The sequence below is a fragment of the Buteo buteo genome, chromosome 1 (genome assembly GCF_964188355.1).
Source record: "Buteo buteo chromosome 1, bButBut1.hap1.1, whole genome shotgun sequence".
Classification (NCBI taxonomy): Eukaryota; Metazoa; Chordata; class Aves; order Accipitriformes; family Accipitridae; genus Buteo; species Buteo buteo.
In genome coordinates this window covers 3574195-3600512 of record NC_134171.1, presented here as the reverse complement: position 1 = coordinate 3600512, position 26318 = coordinate 3574195, and the positions used below count along the sequence as shown (strand labels likewise).

At 42.5% G+C, this 26318-nt stretch overlaps 1 protein-coding gene across 1 annotated transcript in view; it reads right to left on the bottom strand.

Moving 5' to 3' along the window:
- Positions 1–26318, bottom strand: part of SMOX (spermine oxidase) — a 55646-nt gene that overhangs the window by 18571 nt on the left and 10757 nt on the right. The window contains exons 2-3 of the mRNA XM_075047613.1: positions 6437–6671; positions 1697–1923 (exon numbers count right to left, since the gene is read on the bottom strand). Of these exons, the coding sequence (XP_074903714.1) occupies positions 1697–1923; positions 6437–6644 (435 nt within the window). The 5' untranslated portion in view covers positions 6645–6671. The remainder of the gene's footprint in view (positions 1–1696; positions 1924–6436; positions 6672–26318) is intronic.

The window sequence follows — 26318 nt, the reverse complement described above, 5'->3', positions numbered from 1 at the left end:
CATCTTTGAGACAGGATGATCACCAAGCACTGCATGCAGTTTGGCGGTGTTCCATTTACATAAATAATGCTGCTCACTGCAGTATTTTCACATACTGCCTCTTTCTTTTCTAGTCTTACTCACTGTTAATCTTGCTCCACACACACCTCACCTGTCTTTTTTCCTGGCTGGCTCTGGTTCTGTTTTCAATCCAGTAATATGAAAAATTGTTCAGATGAATTATCCCCACCTGCATTTGTCCAAGAAGAATTCCCTCCCTGCCACAGGTTGCTAAATTCCTTCCATAATGAGGCTTCTTTGAAATTCCTACTACCCCTCTCTCAAACTGAAATGATTTTGTACCACCCCATCACAGATTCCAGTTCAGAGACCCAGGGCAGTGTCAGAAGTCTTTTCAGACCAAAAAAAAAAAAATAATCCCCATTTCTGCTGCCCATTCAACTCTTGATAATTCTTTACAGGCTACAGTGACTTTTCTCTTGGTGGCTTTCTAAATGCTCATGGACATATTTTTAAACATAAAGTATGCAAGAGTAACCTGAATCTAGTGTGTGTTTAGCCAAGCGTCAAATACTGGTGAAGTTCACTGTCAGATGATAATCTGAAGGTTTTAGGCATGGCTACAGCCTGATGAAAATAACAATGTTTTGCTCCATTTTATATAACCCACTGTGAGATCACATTACCTGGAGGACTAGACATTCTGCACTGACCCCCCTGAATGTAATTCGTAAGTGACATTAAAAAACATACGGGGAATAATTATAATTAACTTTGGCAAACCTCCTTCTTTCATTTCACTCTACCTAAGGGCAAACTAATACCAATCTTTCACACATGTTCAACACACAAATCAGTAAGAAACCCCATTTTCCCTCTGAAAGAAATACTGGGATGACAGCAGCAGTGCCACGTTAAATGAAAGTAAGTTTGGCCTTTTTGTGAGTCTAACATCACCTAATTGCTTTTTTAGCAGAGGTTAATCCTTCCACTAAACATGCATTTTCATTTCCGTCCTGCAGGCATCTATTTAGTGGGTTTAGGTTCTGCATCGGTAGTTGGTTGGTTGGGTTTTTTTTTTTTCTATTTGGCTCTTCTGTCACATACTGAGGCCCTAAACTGAAGAGGAGGTCACTGAACATACAGCAAAAGAAGTTAAAATAACCTTGAATTTAAGCCCACACTGGTCTGAGTCTACTAGAAAAGATGTTCCTTTCCTTCTGATGCAAGAAAACTTGCAGTTCCTATGATACTCTGCTGACTTTGGCATACTACACAGCACACTATGGTATTTATCACGTCAATAAAATGTCACAGGGCTACAATATTTAGCTGGTTGTTGCTAAGGTTTTACATTCTACTTTGTTTAGTAATTTGATCCCTCCTTTACCCTTTTAATTAAGTAGCAACTTTCTAGAGCAATGACTGGATCTGCCCAGCAATAGTTGCTGGAAGTGATTAAATTGATGACAAATGTGGAAAGATTGTTCTTCCTAACAACAGTGAGTTAATCCCACATCAGGGACAAATGGGGTATAGTTATGCAAATGAGAGCAAACTAAGTGTTGATTTTTTGCAAAGAAATTAAAGACATTACTGGTTTTCTAGCTTCGTCCAATACCCAGAACGTTAAAACTGTCAAGGGTCCCAGTGTTTCAGGCAAATCTACAAACCAACAAAGCAGCTGAATACCAACCTCGTTGTATAAATCACTGAATTCTTCAACCACATCTTTCGGGATCCTTTGCCCATTGTTGGTAAGATGATAAGCCACCCCATTCTTGGAGTAAAGACTGATCCGTCCAACACTTCTCTCACCATCAGTAGTCTCTTCAAGTAAACCATTGTCTTCTGCTAGATGATAGACTGGGTTTCCATGTGAACCATGAATCCACGTAGCTCCCAGTTCAAAAGTGGCGTGCCCTGCAGGAGAGTAAACCAAGCAGACTAGTTACAGAAGCCCATTTTTCTGAAAGCGTGTCACACTCAACCCTAAATAAAATGTACATGTGCAAAACCAGAACAATTCCTCAAGGACACCATGTGTTTGAACACCACTTAAGCGAGCCTTCTTTATTAGACAAGGGCAATGCCAGTGTCCTTCAAACCAGTCTTTCAGGATACAAGTTTAGATAGTGCTAGAAGGATGGGATGTTTCCAATAAAGATACATCACAGTGACACACCTCTGATACTTGAGGTGAAATTCAGAATCTTCTGGGTTCCCTGTTCTTATCATGGTTGTTGCTAGCTGCTCTATCCTTGCTACTTGGCCCTTCTAAAACATCTTCTCTAAACCTGCATTTAAGAACTTGACCAGAAAGCAGAGAATGTACTGCTTGGGCTGCAGCACAAGCCATGGACTAGTGAAGGGGGTGTGGGAAGGAAAAGAGCTGTAAGAAGCCACACTGTATTATTGCAAAAAGGACATATAAATATACTTACATAAATATTAAAGTCGTAGGGAAAGAACAGAGTACCTAAAGACTTCAAATATCCACTGTATTCGAGAGGAGGGGATGGATACCCAGACACAGGAAGAAAAGCATCTACAGCAGGGAGATACAGGAAAAAATTGGATTGCCCTGGGATAGCAACATTGGCCTGCATACTGAACTTTATCCTATGATTAAAAATGCATGTTATTTACAAATATACCGCAGACTAACTGCAATACAAAAATGCATTTCCATTCCCCAAATAAGTAAATAGGTTATAATTTATTACTTCTGTCTTTGAAAATTTAAATCAGGTTCTTTAAAAAGATGCACTGTAAGGTTAAACACCAAATACATTTAGTCTTCATCACCTATACTCTCTGCCTGCAAAACATAAAGAGTTTGGTCAGCCCCGCTCTCTCCCTTCCTTATAACTAACAGGGTTTGCACCAGGGCTCTGACCCCTCCTAAGCCAGCGCTGCCACAACTGGGCTGATAGCACAGGGAGATGTTCAGTGGCTGAAAGGAGGTGCTAAAAATAATAACCCTGGGTCATGTCCTCCACCCACATTTTTATACATTCTCAGAAGTCCAAAGCTACCTGTTTTAAAGTCTGACAAAGCTGTGTTCTCCCAGCATCCCAGCCAACACCACACTGTGCAGCTCGCTCTGCAGAGGTGCGTGAATTAAGTGGGATAGTTAATAGGATGCTGCTTGATGAAGAAAGGATCATGCAGTTACCACTCATCGTATACTGTTTAACATGTAAATATATGCTCAAACAGAAAGACACTGCAGCATTGCTATAATGCAGTCAAGTTTAACGGGTGAAAGCTCGAAGAAATGCTGCTCTCCAGCTGAGACACTGCCTCCAAGGGAAGCTCCACATATCTTGTCTTTCAAGCAGACAACCGCCTCATCATTAAGGAGCATGCTGATTGCCCTTCAAAATATGCATTACAGGACTCAAGAGCGCAAGATTTCTACGTGTACTTAAAACAAAGCATGTGCTTCAGAGTGTGCAGCATCAAGTCACAAACGTGTGAATATTTAAGGCGCCACAAACTCCAATACACTCCCAGAGCACCCAGCCTAGCGGAAATGACTGCTGTACGTTGGCAGCCAAAGGTACAAAGCTCATAAATATTGCATGTGGCAGTCACCTTGTTAATGCAATCCTCCTGCGAGTCATCACAAGCCAGATCAGCAGCAGGAATACTGCCTGCTGCTTTATGTCAGGAGCTTGCTCTCTGCTACACTAACAATCGTCCTGTATATAGCCCTTATTTACAGGGCACCTCATCTTTGAGAGAAAAAAATATGCCAGCAGGTCCCACTGTATTGGTGCTCAGTAACAATTATGATGTGTTCCAAGTTCTCCTGTCTTCAGTAGCTGTGTGGAATATAATCAAATACCAACAAATTAAAAATAGTCATTCTTGCCTGTAGAAACTCACTATCATCACTACCAAGCAGATAAGCCAGTTGTTACCTAGTGTACATTACACGATAAATTATTTAAAAGTGTAAAATTAAATAACATCTTTTTGAACAGAGATAGCTGATTTACTTGCAGGGCCTTAAAATATTTTAGTTTCACTATTAATCTACTTTGAATGAATCATCCAATACAACAAAAAATAGAAAAAAATCTGCTTCCTATTCTGTGAATATAATTACTGAGACACAAGCAGCAGTCAAAACAGGCCTATACACAACAATATACTATACCAGCAATTTTCCAAAGGAAGGCACAGGTTGTGCATCAAGCCTTCTAAATACGCATGGGAACTTTCACATTTCCCTTTGCAGCCCTGACTATTCCTTGGGCATCCTGTGGCGAAGTATCTGCAGCAGACACAGGTGTTATAGATCACATACAAGAAACACAACCTACAAACACACAAACCCTCTGCCTCACCTGTGCTAGAAATGATGAACCAAACCTCTGAAAATCCAAATTATTCCCCTGTGCTGAGTAGCAATGTACTCTATGCAGTTGAGGGAAAATACTGTCCCCTACAAGACACGGCATGGCTCAGTGAGAGTAGAAGTATTAGGATATAACCCTGAGAAGGTGCCACAGATCTAAATCGTATCTTTAGTCAAGTGTGCAGACCGGGGAGTGGCTAGAGAAGTTTAACATTTAAATGCCATTTAGACAAGCAGATCAAAATGGTTGTGTGTTGAAGACCCAGAAGAACCACTTCTGTAACAGTTTTTTTGTAAGCTTTAGCCAGTTCTGATAAAAGAGCAGGTCTTGCATGCCCGAGGTGCAATCTTGCTGCTCCAGGTAGTACAGAAAAAGAAAACACCCCGTGGGACCATGCTGCCCTTTTGCCCTTGTACCAGGATTAAGGAGGTTCCGAGTACATGCTGCTTCTGAAGATTTCACCACCCAACAGAGCTCCAAAATTATTGGCATGGGAATCTGCAATGAGCACAAGGAGTCAGAACATGGACCCACCTTGGGAGAGAACTGCAGTCCATGCCTACACAGCAGAACTTTGATAGTTTGCAGAAGATAAGAAAAGACAGACAGTTTGTAGTTTCAGAAAGGTATTAAAAGATCAACTTTGGATTCCAGTCCTCTGCTCTGCAACTAACAGTTACATCTACAAACTGCAAGATCCCCACCAGACTGAAAAGCCTGCTCTCGTCTCGTGTTAGTTAAGAAGTGTTAATGAACAGGAGGTAGATTCCCAGCAAAAGCAAAGATATAAGTAACTGGTGAAGGTGCCCAAAGGTGAGAGGATTGGTCTCAATACTAGTACAACAAAACTATTTCACAGGTGCACTGACAAAATGATCTATTACTCCCTGAAGATTTCAGGCCTTTAACACTTCCCTCCTATCACAGACATGATCCAGGCTATTTTTAATACAGTGTATTGTGAGTAAAGGACACACTTCCCATTCTAACCTCTATGCCAAGTCTCAGCAGAATGTAAAGTGCCCTATTCAAACCCTGGAGATTAGACTTGTCTGACTGCCCTTTCATTCATTTCCCTTCTGAAAGCTCATAGGACCCTGCTGTTTATTTACTGTAGTGAGTTTATCAAGTAAAATATAGTAAGTGATGTAAGCACCTGACAAAAAAAGAAAGGAGGGCAGCAAGAGGCCAAAGTTAATAAATATAGAGTGGGATCAAGAAACAGAGCTAGTTAATTGAAATCAGGAAGGCAATTCAGTAAAAGTGAAGAGCATTTTGCCTCCTGTGGAGAAGAGACACGCAATGCCCTTCTAGATACCAGGGAAAGTTTCACTGAGTACTGTGCTGCAAAGGGTAATGTTTGTTCCAGTAGTTTTGCATTTAGAGATTTTACAAGCCCTCCCAACTGACATGGGATTAAAATATCCAGTGTCTGCACCTTTATTACACACTGAGAAAGGAAGCCACAGAGGTAGGAAAGCTGCAAATCAGGATGAAAGGGTACATTGAAGAGGTTTTTCCAGAAGCCTGATTCACAGTGGGTAGTGCCCTACACAGTAAATTAGTTCTAGGGAAATGAATGGGGCTATTTGTGAAACAGAATAGCTTGGAGCTCACCCCTTTGCAAGTGATGTAAGTCACTGAGAAACAGCCGTTTGCTAGCCAGGAGATTTACTGACTGCTCCTAGTCAAGAGTCAAGCTTGAAAACGGTGGAAACTGTCTCAATACAGTTATTTAATCACAGAACGCTTCTCACAGACCTGTTAAACAGAGCTCTTCCTGTACGAATGAAAACGATCACCAAGGTCTTTATTTTATAGAAGAATGGGTTTGGAGCAGCCCTCCCTCAGAAAAGATGCACAAGATAGCTCAGATTCACCCATCCACCCTGAAAGGAGCCCAAGGTTTTATGTTCCTGACAACATTAAACCTCAAATAACCTTTTGCATGTGCACCTTGACTGAAAAGGCACATTTCCAAGGTCAGATTAACCTAATGACAACACAAAGCCTTGCTAGCAGAATAAAGCAAGCCCAACGCATTATACCCAAAATGCTGCTCTTACCGAGTTTCACACTTTGCACGCGGCCTCCAATTCGGTCAGTCGCCTCAAGGATAGTTACATCCGTGAAACCGCTTTCCAAGAGCGCTTTTGCTGCTGACAGGCCTGCAAGCCCAGCACCGATAACTACTATTCGAGGCTGTCGTTTTCTCCGTAGGCCACTACTAAGAGGATCATCCGTGCTGTCTGCAGATATTTCACAACTTTGCATGCCGTCCAAGCTCTCTTTCTAAGGAACCTATGGAAAAAACAAACAAGCGTGTTCAGTGAACTCGGCTCAAACTTATTCTCTGCAGTTAAAAATCCTAAGGAAGTCTATAAAAAAAAAGTCCAGCAGGAAAGAAAGAAAACTTGTGAACTAGACCCAGCCTTCAAAATGGGATGCATAGTAAGGATAACTGAGGTCAAACTGGGATGCAACAACTTTTTGGCCTGGAGCACCAGTACTGGAAACTCCAGAAATCTCCACCCTCTTGTACCATGTAGACTATTCCCGGAGAAGTCAAAGGATTTTGAAACTCCCATCTCTTTATATAACCTCCAGAAGTGGCAATTTTGTGGTAAAGACTTTAAAAAAATAAAAAAGAAAAAGAAAACCGCGTGCCCAGTGCCGACAAGCATCCCCAGTGCCAACAACACAGCAATGAAGCTTCACTTTGCCTCTGTGGCAACCACAAAGCATAAGCTTCAGATCATATAACTATGGGACTAGAGGATTTAGCTCAAAGCATGGAGATCAGATATCAAACAGATCATTACAGAAATGGTACAGACAGAAAAATGTTTCAACTGATGAAAGTCAAAAAGGGCCAGCTGAAAAATTCACAGCCACATGATGCAGCCCCTGGAGCCAACACTGTCCTGCCACATCAGGATCAGCCTCAGACTTTGATGGAGAGGTTCAAACCCATACCAGTCCTGACTAGTCCAATTCTACCTCCATCTACCCAATGGATCCAACTGCTCCTCCAAGCAGTATCCTATTTTAATTTGCAAACTCCTAGAAGTCATATTTTTAACCACGTATACCCTTAGTTCTCGAGTCCCATTACCTTATTTTAGTACACGGCCTGAGTCCATGGTTAAGGTTGAACCTTGATCAGGGATCATCAGTGTAGGACATCTTTATACATGAATGTCAGTGTCTAGTCATCTGGCTCTGGGTAGGTTCACACCTGCCCTCAAAAGCACGAAGAAACAGAGTACAGAGACGCATACTCCACTGGCCCAAGCAGACATCAGTCCTAACTTGCAAAGGATAAACACACAGCCCAGGATTCATCGGCCCTTGAATCAGCTGGTGCCCAATGATTTGGATAAAGCTTACACATAATTCCTAGCCTTACCATCTTCACTACCCAATGCTTACTGAACGCAGAGAAATCCAAGGAGCTAGTGTGCTGCCTCTACCTGTTGCCAAGCGGCTGGATACAGCTTCTGAGCTCTTCTCCAATTCTCCCAACACTTGGCCAGTTTCAAAGGCTCCTGTTTCTCTCTTGCATCACCAGGAAAAGAGTCAAACCTTTGCACTTAAGACATTGCTGGACTATTGCAGTACATGATCACGTGTACTAATGAAGTACACAACAATAGCGGTTTCATTTGGAAAGTCCCTTTTTTCTCCGGGATCTTAAAGCATTTGTGTATGTTGACCAAACATCTCCTGCTCTCTGTAACAGAGGTGACACCAGACTGCAGTCAGCAGCGATTTAAGCAGTGGTATAAAAAGTAAAGTGGTCCTACTGGAGCTCTTGACAACTATTTTGAAAATGTTTAGTTTCAACTGGAACAACTTCAGCTCAATCCAGCCTATCGGGGCTCACCTGCAAGAGAGATTAGCACAGTGCCTGTAACAAACTCTGCTCCTGCCAAGACAGCTTGTTCCAACTGCCACTGAACAACGGAACAGGTGACATTGAGCCAGCTCTGGCTGCAGCCATGCTAAAAACTTCTACCTGCGATTCCATCAATCATCTCACTGTTTTCATCTCCTGACCAACAGATCTCAACTAGCAGATATTTGTCATAGGGAGCCAGACATCGGTGTTTGGAGAGTTATTTCCAAGCTGAAGTCAAACACGCCAAGCATCCAATGCTTTCTAGTCCATGGTAAGAGTCATGAATCATGGTCATCTGACAAGTGGAAAAGCTGTGAGCAGCTAAAATCAGGCACGGGACTTACTTCTGAGCAAGCTGGATTCAAAACCAGTACAACAGTTTGAAGAAGTAGCAGCGAACAATTTCTTCCCTGTTCCACAAGAAATAGTAAAGATCTAGAGCAGGCAGCAGGGTGGAGGATGCAAAGCTCCTTCCCTACAGCAGCTGGTGAGATGGGTCAAGTTTCCAGTTCCAGACACCTTAGGACCTGTCTCTACTTGGCTTAGATGCTGATTCATTCCACTTGTGGACTTTCCTCACCTGTGACAGGAGTGTTTTGTTCTTTTTTATCTTAATCCACTCTGAAAGGGGATTTGCAGAACAGGTTAAGATAAACAGGAACATGGCACTCCAGGTATGGAGGGCCTCCCCTGGAAGTCAGTTGGGAACTGCTCAATGATGTGTAGGTTAAATCCTCACCAGTCAGAGGCTGATATGAAAGACAAAACCACCCCTCAACAGACACAAAAACACACACCACAGAGATGAGGGTCAACATTCTAGTTAAAAACTGAACCAAAAAGGAAACATCACTTTCTCTATTTACTAGTGCAGGACAATGGGAAGGAGCTGGGCTTCCTACAAAGAAATGTTTTTTCCACCATCATTTTTATCTTCTCTTGAGGCTGAGTGAAGCCACTACATTTCTTGGGTGCTGTCAATCACTAGTCCTTTACCTCCCCGCCCAAGCATGCCTATTTATTGACTTTTAATCTAACAAGGTAAGAAGTGAAATTTCCCTGGGTTCTTTTAAGATGGGCCCCGAACATTGGGATCTCTGTATTCAGAGCTTCAGCAAGTCATATTGAAGAGTCTGGGCTTGGTACAAAGAGGAATGACCCTCTTCTGGTCATACTAGCTTCCAGCAGTAAGTCCAATAAGGACATTATAAGGTAGAGCTAATGTCCAGACCTCTGAGCATAACAACCCTGGGGACTTCTGCCCCTTGCATTTGCCAATTCCTTTTTGAATCCCTCTATACTTCTGGTCTTTGCAACAATTTTGTGGTGAGGAGCTCCACAGTCTCTTAGCCTTATGCAAATATTAATGTCCTTTTGGTGGTTTCAAAATGGCTATCCAATGAAAATTGAGGACATCCCCAAAAACTATGTTATAAGAAACAGTGAACAGTCATTCCCCATTCACATTCTCTTCAGTGCTAAAGACCTTCATATATGAACCTAGTCATCTCTTCTTCAGGAAGAAATAAATCTTAATCTGACTAGTCCTTCCTCATTTGTGAGCTATTATAAACTCACAGCTGAAATAACTCTTATTGGAAATGTCTTCGGGATTTATTACAACCCATAGACATTCTACAACACTCTCTACTTCTCATCCAGTCTCCAGATAACACTTTGATGCATGTTATTTTAATTGCCACAGTAAATAAACATCTTTTCTGCCATCTACATCCTATAGAAATTGAACCATTTAGCTCAGTTCTTTAAGTACAGCTTTCCTAATCCTGGCTTGGGCAAACTCATGTGAATTCTTCACATGAAAGCTTCAAGAAAATGTTTTCCCCTCCTGTTTCAGCATTTTAATATTGGATTAGGTGACCTGCCTAGACAGATGAGAAAATAACAGGGTATTTTGTGTGTACAGAATCTTGATTTAGAAGCTACCCTTAATTAGCCAACAACCTCTACCGTATGATCGGCAGGGGAAGGCAATTAAAATTTAGCAAGAGCTTGAGCTTTCCAACCAGGATACATACTCCATCGTGAAAAGAACAGACAACATAAATATATGAATCCCCACTACACTTTATTTCAGTATCAATTATACGCTCTGTTAGGCTCATAAGTAAGACAAGCACATAAAACATGGTCTGTTATGTGCGATGTTCTGCCTTCAGTACTTGCCAAGCCACCAGCCACGGCTTGAGCCAGTGAATATTACTAGGTCCTCTGACACAAAGGTAGTTTGGCTTTGTACTTTTTCTTGATTGCCAAAAAGGGTTGTTTCCTTTTTTTTTTCTCCTTTTTTTTTTTTTTTTAAATCACAGGCTAAGAAGTGTTAGCTGTTGTACTGTGAATCTCTGAGGCTGTAATTTTACTTTGTGTCCATCTAAGAGCATGGGTAGTACTAAATCATAGCTTGACTAACAGTAAAATTCCTCCTGCTTTGTCTTGCTTATAGCTTTCCTTTGAGATAGCTAACAGGCACAGGCTATCCACAATAAAATTAAATTTAAAAAAATCCAACTACACATCTTCCTTCTGTCTTAAAAAAAAATAGCTTTGATCCTCTTACCTCTTGTGCATCTAAGTGTCTCACTCATGATATTTAAATAACCACTTCTTCCAGACCTGCTGCCTTTTCTCAGTCTCTACCACCATTCTGCCCTTGCCTCCCTAGGTGCCACTACCTTTCATTCATCCCTTCTCACCACCATCCATTTCCTTCATTCAAAAAAATACCTAAAAACAACCCCCCTCCAAAAAAAAAAAACAACCCACAAACAACAACCTTGAGCTCAACTGCTGTTTCCCAGCAGGCAAATCCCTAGAAAAATATCTTTTCAAAGATGCACATCATTCTACCCACCCAGAATCATGAGTTTCCATTCCTTGCATTTGTACCCTTCAATCCTATGAACTCCCCATCCCTTAATTTCTGCTGATCTTAGTTATGCACCCAGCCCACTGACTGCTCCCAGGGAAACAACTCTTCATCCACATAGAGGAGCCTTGTTAGCTCTCACCAGGACTTCACACCTATTGCTATCCTAGCAACAACTTAAGAAATAATTTTGAACAGATTCCTTTCTTTCATCCTTTTAACAAAGATACATTTTGGTTATATCCTCTTTAATGCAGAGTGCCTTCTACTTATTTAAGTTACAATGGCCCCACAGACAATGGCAACCTAAAACCAGCATGAATGCAAATGTCACGCTAGCCTCCTCTACCTTTAATCCAGCAGCAATAGCAATAAAGTTCAGAGGTATGTCCACTTCATGATTTTTTTTTTTCCTCATTTTGCCAGTAAAACCTTGCATGTCACAAGGAAAAAGCCAGAGAATTAAGGCAGTTCACAACTGCCTTCCTTATTACAACAATACTCTCTGATTAGGCTATTCTTCTAGGACCCTTAAGAAAAAGGTCACCAAGGCTCCAAGAATTTAAAAACACAAAACCAAAATAAACAAAAACATTTCTCAAGGAAATCTGCTATTCTTAGCTCACTTAAATACTCTTGTGGTACTACTGTCCTAGCTGTGATGACACAAAGACTTAGGCAAGGCAACATACTGAAAACAAGGCTTGCGTGCTTAAAGGCTTGTCTGGTGGTTGGTTGGCGGTTTTTTTGCTTTGGTTTTTTTTTCCACCAGGATTGATTAGTCTTAAAAAAGTGACCTTCCTCTCCCTTCAGACTTTGTATCACACAGCAGGTTGTCTTATACCCACGAGCTGTAGCTGTGAGCTCCTGGCATACCACTGACCACAATCATGGTCATCCCAGGTGGGACTCCTCTCGCCCCATTTCATTACTTGGGTGTCCAACTTGTATCTTTGTCTGCAGCCTTTCAGGCAATGGAGAGGAGTAATCCATCCCACTGATCTTTGGCATACCTATCTTAGGATGGACAAGCTGAAAGGAAGCTTACAGACCAGTTTAAAACAATCACCTAACCTTTCTGAGTCCTCTTATCTTAGCAGTTAACTAGGATCAGGAGTTTGCTTTGGAGTGACCTCAACACCTCCACTTTCCACGTTTTCATTCATGCTGTGGAGTGGTACTGAAGCAGCTGAACAGCTTCACTCCTTGTGGATGAAACTAAACTACAAGATGCACTCCAGGAGAGCCAAAATGCATCCGCAGCCACTAAGGGGCATTCATGGGACCAGCGTACAGCAAGTCCAACCTGAAGCCTCCAGGGACATGCACTCGCAGACACGGGGACCTCAGCACTGACTCTTTCACTCAATCTATCACCTCATATTACCATGACATACTTACTGATCTCAAAATAGCTTTTGACAGCTAAAATGAGGTTGAGAGGAACTGCACCTTCAGAAGAGGCAGCCAGTGGCTGCACTTCCACTTGCTATTCTGAGACTCCTGCACGAGGACCTGGTGTTCTTTCCTAACCACAGTATTTGCCTGAATTTTTTAGTCCTTCTCTACAGTGTTGAATTGACAGTCTTCACATTAACAAGCGTAACAGCCAGTCTGGAGGGTGAGAAATGCATCATCAACACAAACAAATTCCCTGCTGACCGCACAGACCAAGCAGCTCCAACATAAACAGACGAAAACTTACCAGAATCATTTTATTCCCTCTAGGTTTTTAATTGATGGAAATTAAGCATCATCCTTAATCAGAAACCTAAACAACAATATTGTGTTTGTTTGAAAGGAACTCCGATAAAAACAACAAGACTTCATTTCAGTTGAAAGACTAAAAGGAAGCACAAGAAATAAACACACTACTAATAATGAAATTTATTATTTTAAGCGCAACTATTCAAGATACTATCAACACATGAAGGGGCACTACATACACATGTGTTTATAATGCAGGTTTGTCATCACAGTCTGAAAATGTTTACAAACAGAGAATACTTGACAGCAAAAGATTAAATCCATCTAAGCAGAGACAAAGTGAGATTGAGCAACCAAGAGCAAAAGCTAGAAAAATTCAGAACAGAAATAAGGTGTCTATTTTTAACAGTGACACTAATCAGCTGTTGAAATACTTTTCACTAAAGACAGATATGATATCGCTTGAACCTTTTACATCAGGATCCAATCTCTCAGACATTTTCACTCCAATCCCACCAGAAGAGACAGCTGTGGTGCTAGGAATGCTCCTGCCTATTCGATGGAGGTGTCCAGGGCAGATTTGCAAGGCAAAACTTTCTGGCATTTGCACCTCAGGAATCTACCATGATGCAGAACTGTATGTCTATGACCACATGCGTTATTAGCATAGTGTTGTAGAGATAGAGAGCACACATGCAGGTGGTGTCCAGTGATGCCTAAGGAATGGAAATTTGCACAGACCACCCAGTGCAGGGCATCTGCTGGGCCTCAGAAAACTAAGAAAACACCCAAACAAACAAACCCCAGCAAACTTTTTGATTGAGTTTCAAAAGCCTTTTTTCAATAGATGTAATAATCTCTATTATTTCATCAACTGCATACAGAAGAGTGGTTATCTGAAAGCACTGTTAGCAGAGCCCATATGCAAAAGCTCCACAACAGTAACAGAAAGGCAACTTATTTAGAAGATGTGAAGACACTCCAGTGTTTAGGCCATTAACTCATTATGCAGTCTAGCACTGCTTGTACTGAGCAACTGCATGGCTGTAATGAGTAACTTTTATCTAAGTAACTGCAATAACAAATTTTTCAATTATCACCTCTAATGCATCTTTTTTTCTAAGCTGAGGGAGAAGTGCTTGGAAGGATTATTCTAATGAGACCAATTTTATCTCCTTTAACACCTTTCCAGGCTTCAGACTCAGGCTGTCCACTGAGCATAGGTCAGGATAGAGCAGATTGTATCTTTGAGTAGATAGAAAAATGAAGTGGAAGGAGATTGCTGCGCTTGCCCCAGCACTGCCTGTCACCAGCACCTCCTGTCGCTGTTAGCCGTGGTTCTCCGTGGCCCTTGGCACAACAAACATGCATTTTTATAACTTCTCCCTCCTTTCCCCTTTCATCAGCCTTCTCAGAAGCAAGCACATTAATCCTTGCTGCCTGTTATTTCAAGATGCTCTTTGCAAGCTCTCCAGGCTGTAAACATGTCAAATTGGAAGATATCTCTCTTTTTTAACTTCTCCACATAGCCCCCTCCTCTTTAATCCAGAAGATTGCACGCCAAACTCACTCACAGTCCTTTTCAGAATCACCATTGATATCAGCACGGGTTAAGCCTGGACACCCTTTCAACAGAAGGCAGGAGCATTATTAATTGAACTTAAGTACTCCACGTCAGTCAGATACGTGAGTGAAACAAACCTGCTGTTATAAACTGCCTTTGGACAGTAGTTGTGCAAACACCAACCTGGCAAGGTTGCGTATGCAGTGCAACGGGAGGTTTATTGCATCGGAAGCAGACACACCTCGTTTACTCAGCTACCTGGAGAGCTGCAGGAGCAGGATAATGGTCTGCAGCCATCTATGTACATACCTGGGCCCTTCCCAAGCTCATAAACCTGTGTCACTGACAGCATACGCACCAACGAGATCAAGGTTAACTCGTGTTACGCCTGCACATGCTGGAAACTTGCCTCCAACCGCTGGGCTGAAACCACCTGGAAAGCGGCATTTCATCATCATCCTCATACTCAGGCTTTATCCAATTCAGTATTTTAGTCTAAACAGGTTTGCCAACTGGACGTGGGCAGCTGGAGCAAGTCACTCAGCCCCAGACCAGTCCTGCTGCCCTCTTTCGCAGGCGTAGGCAGGCAGCAGGTCTTGGCAGAGGAGACCTGTTCTGACAGCTCACAGAAACTAGAAGTGTTGATCAGAAGCAGACCTGAAAGGCTCTACTCCAACCTCCTGGTCCACGTAGGACCATCACCAGCACGGTCTCCTTGAATGCAGTGTTTTCCAGTACTTGAAACAAGCAAGACAGATCCAAAATCCCTGCTTTTGCCATCAGTGCAACTTCTTCCCTTGCTCCTCATCACCTCTTCATGCCTGACTGGAGCCGGGAGCCTTGCAGATGCTGCACAGGGACATGGGAACCTTAGCGAGCAATTCTCCCTGGACCCAAGCAGGTTTTGAGTGGACCATCTCCATCATTTCTGCAGCACCCTCTCTACTGCATCCCACAGCATCAATACAACCCATTTATCCTGTGTGCCTCACCCTTGCCCCCCAGCCCTGGTGATGGAGAGATGACCATGCTCATCTTTCTCACTGTGGTGGTACAAAGAATCCAGACAGCTTTTCACAAAAACAAGACAGCAGTCCTGCTGCAGATGAGCAGCTGGTATCCTGCCTTATATTTCTGCAGGCAGAAGCCAAAATGAAATGGTTCAATTTCCAGAGAGTTGCTGGAATTTACAGGGGTAGCTGTGAGAGAAAAACAAGTTGGAACTGAAGACAAATGCTACCATCCACTAAAATTTGCCCATGTAAAACCCCAAGCCATCAAATGTGGCTTGAGGCACTAAAAAGGCTGCAGTTCAGTAGCATTGATCTTACATTAGCATCTACAAGCCCCATTTACAAATTACTGACCCACTCCAATGACTGACAGTGAATGCAGAGCTGGATCAGACATCAAGGAAGGAAACGCGTTAATAACACACCACGCATACTCTTAAACAGCAGCATGAACAAAATGCTTCCTGTTTTACCCATATGCCAAACATGCAGCCTTGCACCCAAAACATCCTCGGCATCAGTTTTTTGAAGGTAGCAGAGACCTTCAGGCTGACTCTGCACTCTTCTTTCTCTGGACACATCCCAAAAGAAACAGAGGGAAATTACAGCATTAACCTTCGCCTGTCCAAACTCAGGTCTCCTCCAGCCTGAGAAGATGACCTTAGCTGGGCTGCCTAGCCTTTATTCTTGTAACAAAACGTTGCAAGCCTTATCCTCATTTACCCCCTCACTTCCAGAAATACCACCTCCTCACATCTCAGGAGAAACAGAGATGGGGCCATACTAAATTGTTTCCTCTTCCCAGGCTGGGAAGAAGCTGTGCTTCCTCAATGCACACACAACAAACAATGGACTCCTACTCCTAGTGTGACCACTGATGGTCTGTGGGATCTCCAGCAAGCCATTTCACCTACCTGTGTCATATAAGGATGACCACCCAGAGCCACCTCTGTAAAACTAGTCCACTAGTTATGAATGAGAAGCAGCCCAAAGCTGCTAGATCTCAGAGTTGAGGCCATCAGACCTTACACAGGCTACAGGCTCCGATGACAGCACTACTCTGTGGTCCTGCACTGCTGGCCTAGAAGAGGAAGCAGAACTGTTTAAGTTCTTCAACAAAAACAAAAAATTGTTCTAAGAAACAATATTTTTCATAAGTGTGATCCAAGACAGCTGTCCCCTTTGCCTCTTCCTACAACACTACCATCCAGGAAAAATGTGGGGAAGACAGAGAGAATAAACTGTCAAATCTGACATTTTATAATTATCTCTGAATCAGCAAAGATGGTGGAAGAGGCTCCATGATAAGATCTCCTGCTAGCTTAGAGGCACTGGGCACCTCCTTTGCCACCTGATTTTCTGAGCAGCTTATCTGAAGCTGTGTTGCAAGAAAAGTTAGCTAGTTAGCTAGTGTCCAAATCTCTGAGCAATCAGACCAGCAGCCCACGGAGAGTAGGAAATGTGGACCAAACAGCATCTGTGCTAATTGAGTCTTCAAGACAAGGAGGGCCAGGAAGCATTGCAACAAGCCACCAGCTCCCAAACCCATCACATGCGGACTAGCCTCCCCGCTGAGAGATGATTTGCAGAGCTGGCAGGGGAGCAGGCTGGGCAGACAATTTCAGACAACAAGCCAGCAAAGATGGAGCAAGAAGGGAGCAAAGCTCACTTTGTAAATGGGTGCCACAGTTCTGACTTTATAAATTAACCTGTTGAAGAGCACACAAACATCACATGTGATTTATATACCAGTGAGGAATCTGCTGCTGCAGCCAGTGAACCTCATTGAATAATACTGACTTCAGGCAAAGAAGTGTCAGGATGCTTTGTCTTGTTACACCCATATCCCTGCACACTGACATCAACTGCAGCAAGTATTCCAGTAACACACCGAGTGTCTCCCAGAAACACTTGCCCCAGTAAGCCTCCTCCACTCTACAAAGTCACCAAAAATTTGCTAACTGGGAAAATTTCTGTACTTTTGAATGTTTAGAGGAGATTAAAACAAAACAAAAATAAAAAAGGGTCACTGGATGGTGCTTTTGATCAGTAAACCACTGCACATTTTTACCACTGTGATCCAACTTGTTTTAATGCCTGCAAATATCCCTTGAGTCAAATGAACTTGTTCAAAGCTGATTCACACCAAGGCTACTTTTTAAATTGGGTAGTTGTTGACAAGTAGAATATATTTAACAAGCCCCAAGCATCTTGGCATGCAGTATAAGACTTCCTATTATGAGTTGGGTTTTTTTAAAGCTAACATATGGGCAAAGCAGGTTGTCTGCCATAGGGCACTTCCATACAGAGCTTGGCACTAACAGAACTGCAAGGATATCCAAAAAATAAACCAAAGAACATCATGCCAAGAACACAGGGGATGAATCACACCATTTAAAACTCACTGATAAAATGCACCATTATATGTTTTTCAAATCCTTCTCATCTGAGGGAAAAGAAAGTAAAATAAATCAAAATAATTGGCTGGCCTATAGCCGATTCTCAAGTGCATTCCTCTGGCTGAAGGGTACCGTGAAAATACAGCAGGCTCAGCCAGCTCTCAGATGCTGGGATGGGAGCAGACTATCTTGAACTACTCGTCAAAGGCCGCTCTGACAGCCTGCTGGAATACACCTTGGCCAGTGGGTCAGCATCTTGATTTACAGTATGGGAATAAAATTAAGGACTAGATGGTTTCCTCCACCATCAGAAGCTCCCATGGAAGTGGTAGGAGGCAGTCACCATCCCCAGATGATTCCCAGAGAAATGGTCTGAGAATGAAGACAAAGGCATTTCAGGAACACACAGCAAGGGCACCCTGTGATGGTAAGATGGGTCAGCTGCGGTCAGACTGGCTGAGCTTTTGGGACAGTCTTGGAGGCATAAGTCTCTTCCTTCCCCTTTTTATTGAAGCTTTTCTGCTCACACAAAGTTGGTTAGCTTGTCTGCAGCTCTGACAATGACTTCCCTGCGCCATGCGGTCTGGGCTATGGCGCTTCTCATGCAGCTAGTAAGATCAGAACACTGTAATGCTGTGGTTCATGTGCTAGAGGCTACAGTATTACACAGGACACAATTAAAAGTAGTTTCACAGCAGCGACAAAAAGCACAGCTTCAGCATGTTCCTTGCACAACAGAGGAGCAAATCCAGTAAATCCTCTGCTCAACAAATCCCCCGAAGACAGAACAAGTATATGCTGTAGCTGACATATCAGCATCCCCTTTATTTGGGGAGATTGCAGAGACAGGTTCAAGGGCCCACCTACACAGAAGGCTTCCCACAACATCTACTCCATCACCAGGGACAGCTTACACTGCCAGAACACTCTCCTACCGCATCAGGAGCAACTGGAGAAAATAAGGACACTAGCATGGTATTCACCCTGCTGCAGGGAATGCGATTCCTCTCTTAACCCTGATGATAGAAATCGTGATCTAGCCACAAATTCTAACACCTGTGGTAGAAATCACTATGTTTCCACATCCTATAGACCATCAGGGACCTATCAACACTGGGAGCTGGCCAGAACCTAAATCAGTACAGCAAGATGCAGTTTGGCTGTCTTAGCCTCAGACAAGACAGAAGGTTAATAGCTCAGGTTAGCCGTTGAGCTAACCAGGACAAGCAACAACCAGACCCAAACTGGCCTGCCTTTTACTGTGTCTCTACAAGCTTGCCACACCCTGGTTGACCCTGTAGTGGGAATCTTCCCCTTATTTCCAGCTCCTCCATCACGTTCAGTATTGGGAGGTGTCTGCCACTGCTAAGCTTCTTGTGGAAACAAAGCTTGGTGTTTCAGGACTGTAAAAGGAAGGAGAGACAGACAGTAAACTACAGAAAAAAAGAGGTTACAAAATAAAAAAACTGGCATACTGGATCAGAACAATGCTGCAAACAAGTTTCCTACGGAACTTGTATTCTGACTGCCAAAAAGAGCTGTACACTATCCCATCTGCATAACCATGCGATCTTATCTTCATTACCCTCCTTCTCTCTCCGATTGTTTGGGAAACTTAATTGATAAAACCAGCCTTAATTAAATAGGAAGCTTGCCCATGTTTGCACAACTCGGAACACAATGGGGTCTCAGTCAAATAAACACTGATGTCCATATTACATTTGGGAATTCTCTGCGGTTGGGGTTTTAAATTCATTGCACCAAGCTTGGGAGCAAAGTTTCAACAGGAATCTTTTCTTCTCCTCCCATCCTGTGTAATAGGAGGGTGAGACAGGGAATGAATCTGCATGCAGAGAGGCTCAGTACTGGTTCCAACTCAATGTGCACATGAGGATCATTTCAGGACACACCATATGAGACACGCTAGCCCAAAAGCAATTATTTTTTCTCACCACTTCTCAGAACCCAGACCTAACAAACTGCCCTGAAATAGCAGCACAACTCTCTAAATAGCATCATTCCTTCTCTATTTGAAAGCAACACCCACACTGAATCTTTGATTTTAAGCCATCCCCAAAGCAGTTACCACATCTTTACCATTCAAGCCACAGGGAAAATCATTAAATGCAACAGAAACACTAAGGGATCTGAACCAAAATTAGAAAAGCCAAACACCTCACGGATTTACTCCCACAGTAACTGGACTGACTTCAGCCTGGAACAGACTAGACGTGACTCCAGGAAAAGCATGTCTGTCCAGGTGGAGATGTATTGAGGGGACTTCTCCCAGGCTCGTGCTTTGCTGGAACATTAAATGCAAACCATATGCTCCAGCTTTAAGACAGCAGACACATAACCAGGGCTGCCTTTAGCACGCTGCGATACACACTGTCTTCTCCATCCCGCTGTCTGCACAAACACGCTCACATATCAGATGAGAGCCCAAGGAAAGGGAATTCAGGTTAAGAAGCATGTCCCGAGATCTTGATGAAGTCTGGGCCATGGCTGCCAGACTGGCTTTCTGAGATTTTTACCCACCAGAAGCTTGCCTTGAAGAAGACAGGCATTTTCCCCATCATGCTTGAGGTGTGGGGGTTTGCATATGACAACAAGAAATGTTTCAATACAAAAGCACAGACCTTCTCCTAACAATACACTGTCTGCATTCAGGTCATCTAGAGATATCCAGAGGAAATCGGTGACTGCTACAAAAAATATAGAGGAACGCATCCCTGCTGTAAAGCAACAGAAGCATTTCACCCTGCTGAGTGATTTTCCTCCTGAGTGCTAGGCACACCGAAACAGAGCAGAGAGCAGAAACAGCTCACGAAAGACAAGCAAAAGAAGGGTGGGAGAAGAAAGAGATGAAAACACAACATTGACACCTTTGGCTTTGTTTCCACCTTGATGCAAACCTCAATACAAACCCCAAGGATAAAATTTTGTCTGGAGATTCCAACAGAAAACCTCCACCAGTCGACTTCTTGTGCTTTGAGGTTAGTAAGTGCCCTGCAGGCAACTGCAGCCTGGAGTGCCATGGGATGCACACTAATGATGGATTATCACTTCTGCAAGGTGCCTTTCATTCCTCCTGACACACCTGAACTCAAAAACATTTCTTCTCTGTGATAATTAAGACATTTTACTGAAACAAAGGGAAGTTTACTTTGCATTGCTCCTCTTCAGGAAACTGTGTCTCAAACAGCTTTACAGAATTAAGATAAAACATTGCTCAGAAAGAGAAAAATTAAATAGCACAGGCTGAGGAAAAAAAGAGAGATTTTAGATGTAAGAGATTTTTCACAGAGCAGGAAGACTTGTCATGTGGTAAACAGTAGAAACCAGAACTGGGACACTTGCAATTTATCTGTTCTTCCACAGCCTTCCCATGTGACTGGGGGTAAAAGAATGACAATCCTACCCTTAAGTTGCTAAAAATATAGCACAATTTCAATGTGTTTAGATGGGAGCTCATTTTATTCAGCATGTCACGCTTTATCCTTTCAATACTTCAGCTTCACCATATGTAAAACAGCATTAGCACCTAGCTGTGCCAAAAAAGCATTTTGATTAATGCCCTCAAATGAAAAGGAATCAGTGTAAAGTATTAGATACCCACCAGGACTGAGCTATGTGGAAGTCAGAAGAGATAACAAGCCAGTAAATTTCAAATCACTGTTTGCATCGGCCCTATAACTACATGCTGAAATCCATACAGCCTACAGATAGGCTGGCACGTTGGCAAGAAAAATTTGTCATTTCTAAATTTAGCAGACACTTCAATTATTGTGCAATGCTTCAGAAGCAACAGAGATATAAAGTGGAGTTTGTAGGACAACTATTTAAACTTAAATGAGAGCTCTACTCACTGAGCAAAGTCTTTTCTTAATTCCCTTCCTGTTTGGACAATTTGATCCACTTCTTTTTTTCCACTGCAACCGCAAGGGTCTGTCCTGCAGTGAATGGATAGGCTTTTTTCTGGGATAACTTCCAGGTTAAAGAGAAAAGATTTACACTTGAATGAAACATAGGCTCTGTATTTGGAAAATTTGTTTTGAAAACTTGGGAAGGAAGCAAAGCCTCCTTCGTTTAAAAAGGGACTCAATTAACATTCTCCAACAAGTCTTCCTATCGAAAGAACAGTACTTGCTGGGGGACATGTGATTTGAAACTTGTTCTCCTCACTCACAATGTCCCTTTCTGAAATACAGGCTGCTGTTTTTCAGAGACACGAGGATCTTTGCACAGCTTTCCAAAGGACTGCCTGTCACAGTCAAGGCCTTGACTCCAGACATAAGATGTTCTATGACTTAGGCTCAGGAAACTTAAAATAGTGCTTAAAGACCCTAATAAAGACCTAGAGTGACACGTTCACTCTGTGAGCACTGTGGATCCCTCTACAAGGACAGCTCATCCATGCTCAGCCATAACCACAAGATGAATCCTCCCAAAGAGCTAAGAAGCATCACAAATCTCACCACCTTGCATTCTTGAAAACATACAGCATTGCACATCTGGTTTTGGTTTTAAAACATTTCATGAAGAAGACACTAATGACCAACCAAGCAGGTGTTCTGCTTTTGATTCATAAGTTACTGGGTGTGGGTTTAATCTGCAGCAGGCAGCAGCCAGACAGGACCACCATAATGGCTACCTTGGTTTTGAAAAACAATCCTGGAAGTGCTGGGCATGCCTAGATATTGCCCACGCAGGAGGAAAGCAACCTATGCCATTATTTTCTTCCAGCCAAAGCTAAAGGGAAAAAAAGGCCACTGACAATTTAATATGGACTTCCCTTATCAACTGCATATGACAGAGCATTCCTCACCCTTTAATAAGTCAAAGTCTAGCCCAACTCAAAGTTGATGATGGATTGAGTATGGGAGTTTACTTCAATACACAGCAGACTGGGGTGGGAAATAAAGGTATTATTAGTGTATATTGTTACAGAAACCTTCACCTCATTTAACACTTTGGGGAGACCATCTATAACATACAACTTTCTGGTATTCCTTCTGGATGCCTCAAATTGAAATCTGTCCCAGGCACGCAGCAACGGAACCGAACAGTTACCTGTAGCTACCCACCATCAGTGTCTCAGCTAGGAGGGCAGGCTTTCTGTGTAGTGAAAACAAAGACACAGACTCTCTCCAGAGCCTGTCCCAGTAATTTAGATGCTGAGATGTGAACTACCCTTTGGAAAAAATACCATTTTCCCTGCTGACCACGCTTTTAGTCCAGGCACTAAATCAGGTGTGGATAACTATAAAAACTCTTCTGCATTCAACAGCTATTCTCTAGTTCATCCAAAATAAATTGGTGGTTTGGGAGTTTGTCTACACTGAAATGGACCAAAACCATTACCCTGCAATCTTTTCCCTTCATCCAAAATTAAAGTGATTTAGGGCTTTTGTTATTAAATAAGATTTTCCATGGGAAAGTCAGCATGCTTTAAATTCACACCCTGCTTTACAGTGGAATAGTTTTCTCACATGGACAAGTGCCTAACTCTTAACCTTTGCTAGGCACAAAAACACAGATGTCAAGACAGGAAACACCAGAGAATCCTCCAAACCTCCATATAAATGAACCACAAGGTACTTTGCACAGCTGATAAACGAGCTGCTTGATGATAAACACACTTAACGGAGTTTACATTTGCTTAAGACATTTAAAGATTAAGAGGTCTACTACTGTCTTTTCTGCCTGCTACAGACAGATGTTGGACAGCATGACAAGCTGAAGATAACTTTTAGATGAGGTAAGCAGGCTCAAGGTGAAAAGCCCTAGGCACTTCACCCAAGATATAGGGCCAAAAGTTGGGTTCAACTTGAGCCTTGTGTCAAAACCCTCCATCGATCCCAAGGGAACCCACAAAACATTTGGACAGGACATGTTTCACATAGTCACTCTCCTATTACCTTGAGCTGAAGATCCCCTTGGCAGATGGATCTTTTGTACCCAGAAACATCCCCTGCAGATACCTTCTCCTGAGAATATAATAGGTGGTGACGACTCATAAAATGTGCTCATATCCACATCTTTCAATAAATAAGCTAGTTGCTGGGAAAATATAAACACACATCTTCTACAAGAGTCTGACTTTGTTGTCATTATGGCTTTGAAAAGAGTCGATCCCCTCCAAAAGTTTTAAAATAGGTAAATGCAGTAACTGCATCTTCTCAGGAAAGAAAGGGAAAAGTATTTCAGTAATCAAATAGCTTCTCTCTTCCATGTAAAGAACTAGTCACACCCATCCCTGTGCAAGCTTTCTGATCCTGCCCACTGCGCATCTTCACATACTGGAAACAAGCTTTAGGACCAGGAATGTGCTGCAAAATCCAAGTGTCCAGACACGCACAGGATGCTTCTCTCTGTTACATCACGCTGGATTTAAAAACAGGGATGAAGTTATCCTACGTGTTTTATTAAAAGACACCTCTGAAAGGTATTTAACCACTAGAAAAACTGTGCTTTTAAAAGTAAAATTGCCTGGCTAACATAAGCAAAGCCTGAAAATATTGCAACTCTCTGCTCTAGGACTCAAATATTAATGTAAATGCTGCAGACATACAGAGCCTCTGCCTCAGAAAGCTCCTGGAAATGAAGTGACAGGGACACAGGACCATTTACACCGCTGCTCCACTGTGCATCTTTTTGTGTCCATTTGTCACCAAGCGCATCTTCCCCTCCCTACTGCTCCAAAGCAGATTAAGCTTAATATACTTATGTAGTTGTGAAGTGTACTGCCTATTATCCAATTAGATAGCTAACGAGATCTGAGTAACAGCACGTAGGCACAGATAACTGTTGGCTGATATCTGGTACAGATTAGACACGTTCTTTATTTTTCCAGCCCTTGCAGAAAAAGGGTTGGGATGCGTTCAAAGGCTGCTCTGAAGACTGGATTCAAGTAATTGTTTAATGTAGTTTGGAACCCATAAACACATCACGTTTGTTTCCTATTGATCTCCTGGAGCCATTATATTGCAACTGTCCCGTTACGAAACTCCTGATAAATCTGGCGTGGCTTGCACATTCAAACTTTCAGTGCGGACAGGGGCAGAGCTCATCACCTTCAAGGTCCCTTCTAGCTTCAAAAAACATCTATGGAACAACAAAGGACCTATGCACCAGCAGGAAAAAAAATGTCTGCCTGTACAGAAGTGATAAGGATATTCAGAAATGCAATCTTTATTTATTATGACACTGTTCCACATGACATTCCCATAAGATACAGCTAAGAAAACATAAACTAGATGTAATCACCACAAAATGGCTGCTTGACAACATAGTTCTTGGAGCAAAATTATCAAGGGTTTGCTATCTAATTGGGAGGGCACTGGAAAGCGGGTCCAGCCAGGCATAAGAGCTGTGCAATATTTTCATTACAAATTTGGATGATAGACTGGAATGTATGGCCATAAGCGCAACAGATGATTCAGCTGGGAGAATCTGCAACCACTATGGCGTACAGGTTTAGATTTCCAAATGATCTTGGCAGACTGTTGCAACATCAACAAGAGGAAATACTTAAGAAAAAGAAGTCACAGGTACAAATGCAAAAATGGGGAGCAACTTCCTATACAGCAAGACTCCAGAAAAGACCCTGGCATTTTAGAGAGGTACAACTGCAAGGTTCAAGAATGTCCCACAGATGCATAAAGGCAAACCTCAGCCTGCAGTGATGATACATGGAAAGCACTTAGCTACACCTTGCAAAGTTTTGCCCTTAGCTGCTCACTGCTGTGCAGCTAATACGCTTTTTATAAAAGCACACTGGAAAGAATCTTGTAGAGAACAATAAAATAAAAACCACCAGGTATGAGATTAAGCTGGATCCATTTAAGACAGACATGTTCCTAAGAACAAACTAGCCCAGGCAAGCAGGCAGGCCACAGCCTGAAGGAAGCCTCCTTCTTCCTACATCCAGCAAGAAAAATTCAGAGTTTAGCTCTTCTGAGTTTAACACTCTGGCTTTAATCTCTATTTAAAAAACAAGCTAATGGCCATCAATGTAGATGGAAAGCACAAGAGCCCATGGCCTTATCAACACAGAAAAAGAGACCAGAAACTAATTTTTAGAATCCCATGTGCTTTTACTTCACACTCCTCTTCTTCCAGCACACTTCCCCCATAGAAAAGCTCCACGTAGCCAGTCTGAACACAACTTTTTCACTGTTTTGAAGCAACTCCCTCATTAGCAGATCTTTTTAAGAGTGACCATCCTAGAGATGCTTAACCAGTCCCCACAAATGGGGGGATAGAAATTGGATGGGTAGAACACAAGGTGGTTAAAATTTGGTTGGATCATTGAGCTTAAAAGGTAGCAGCCAACAGAATGAAGTCTTAACTGGCAGCCCTTTACAAATGGTGTTCCTCAGTGAACAGCCAGTACTGACGCTGAAACTGTTCAACATCCTAATTAACGCCCTGGATGACAGGATGGAGAGCTCCCTCAGGAAGTTCAGAAGCAA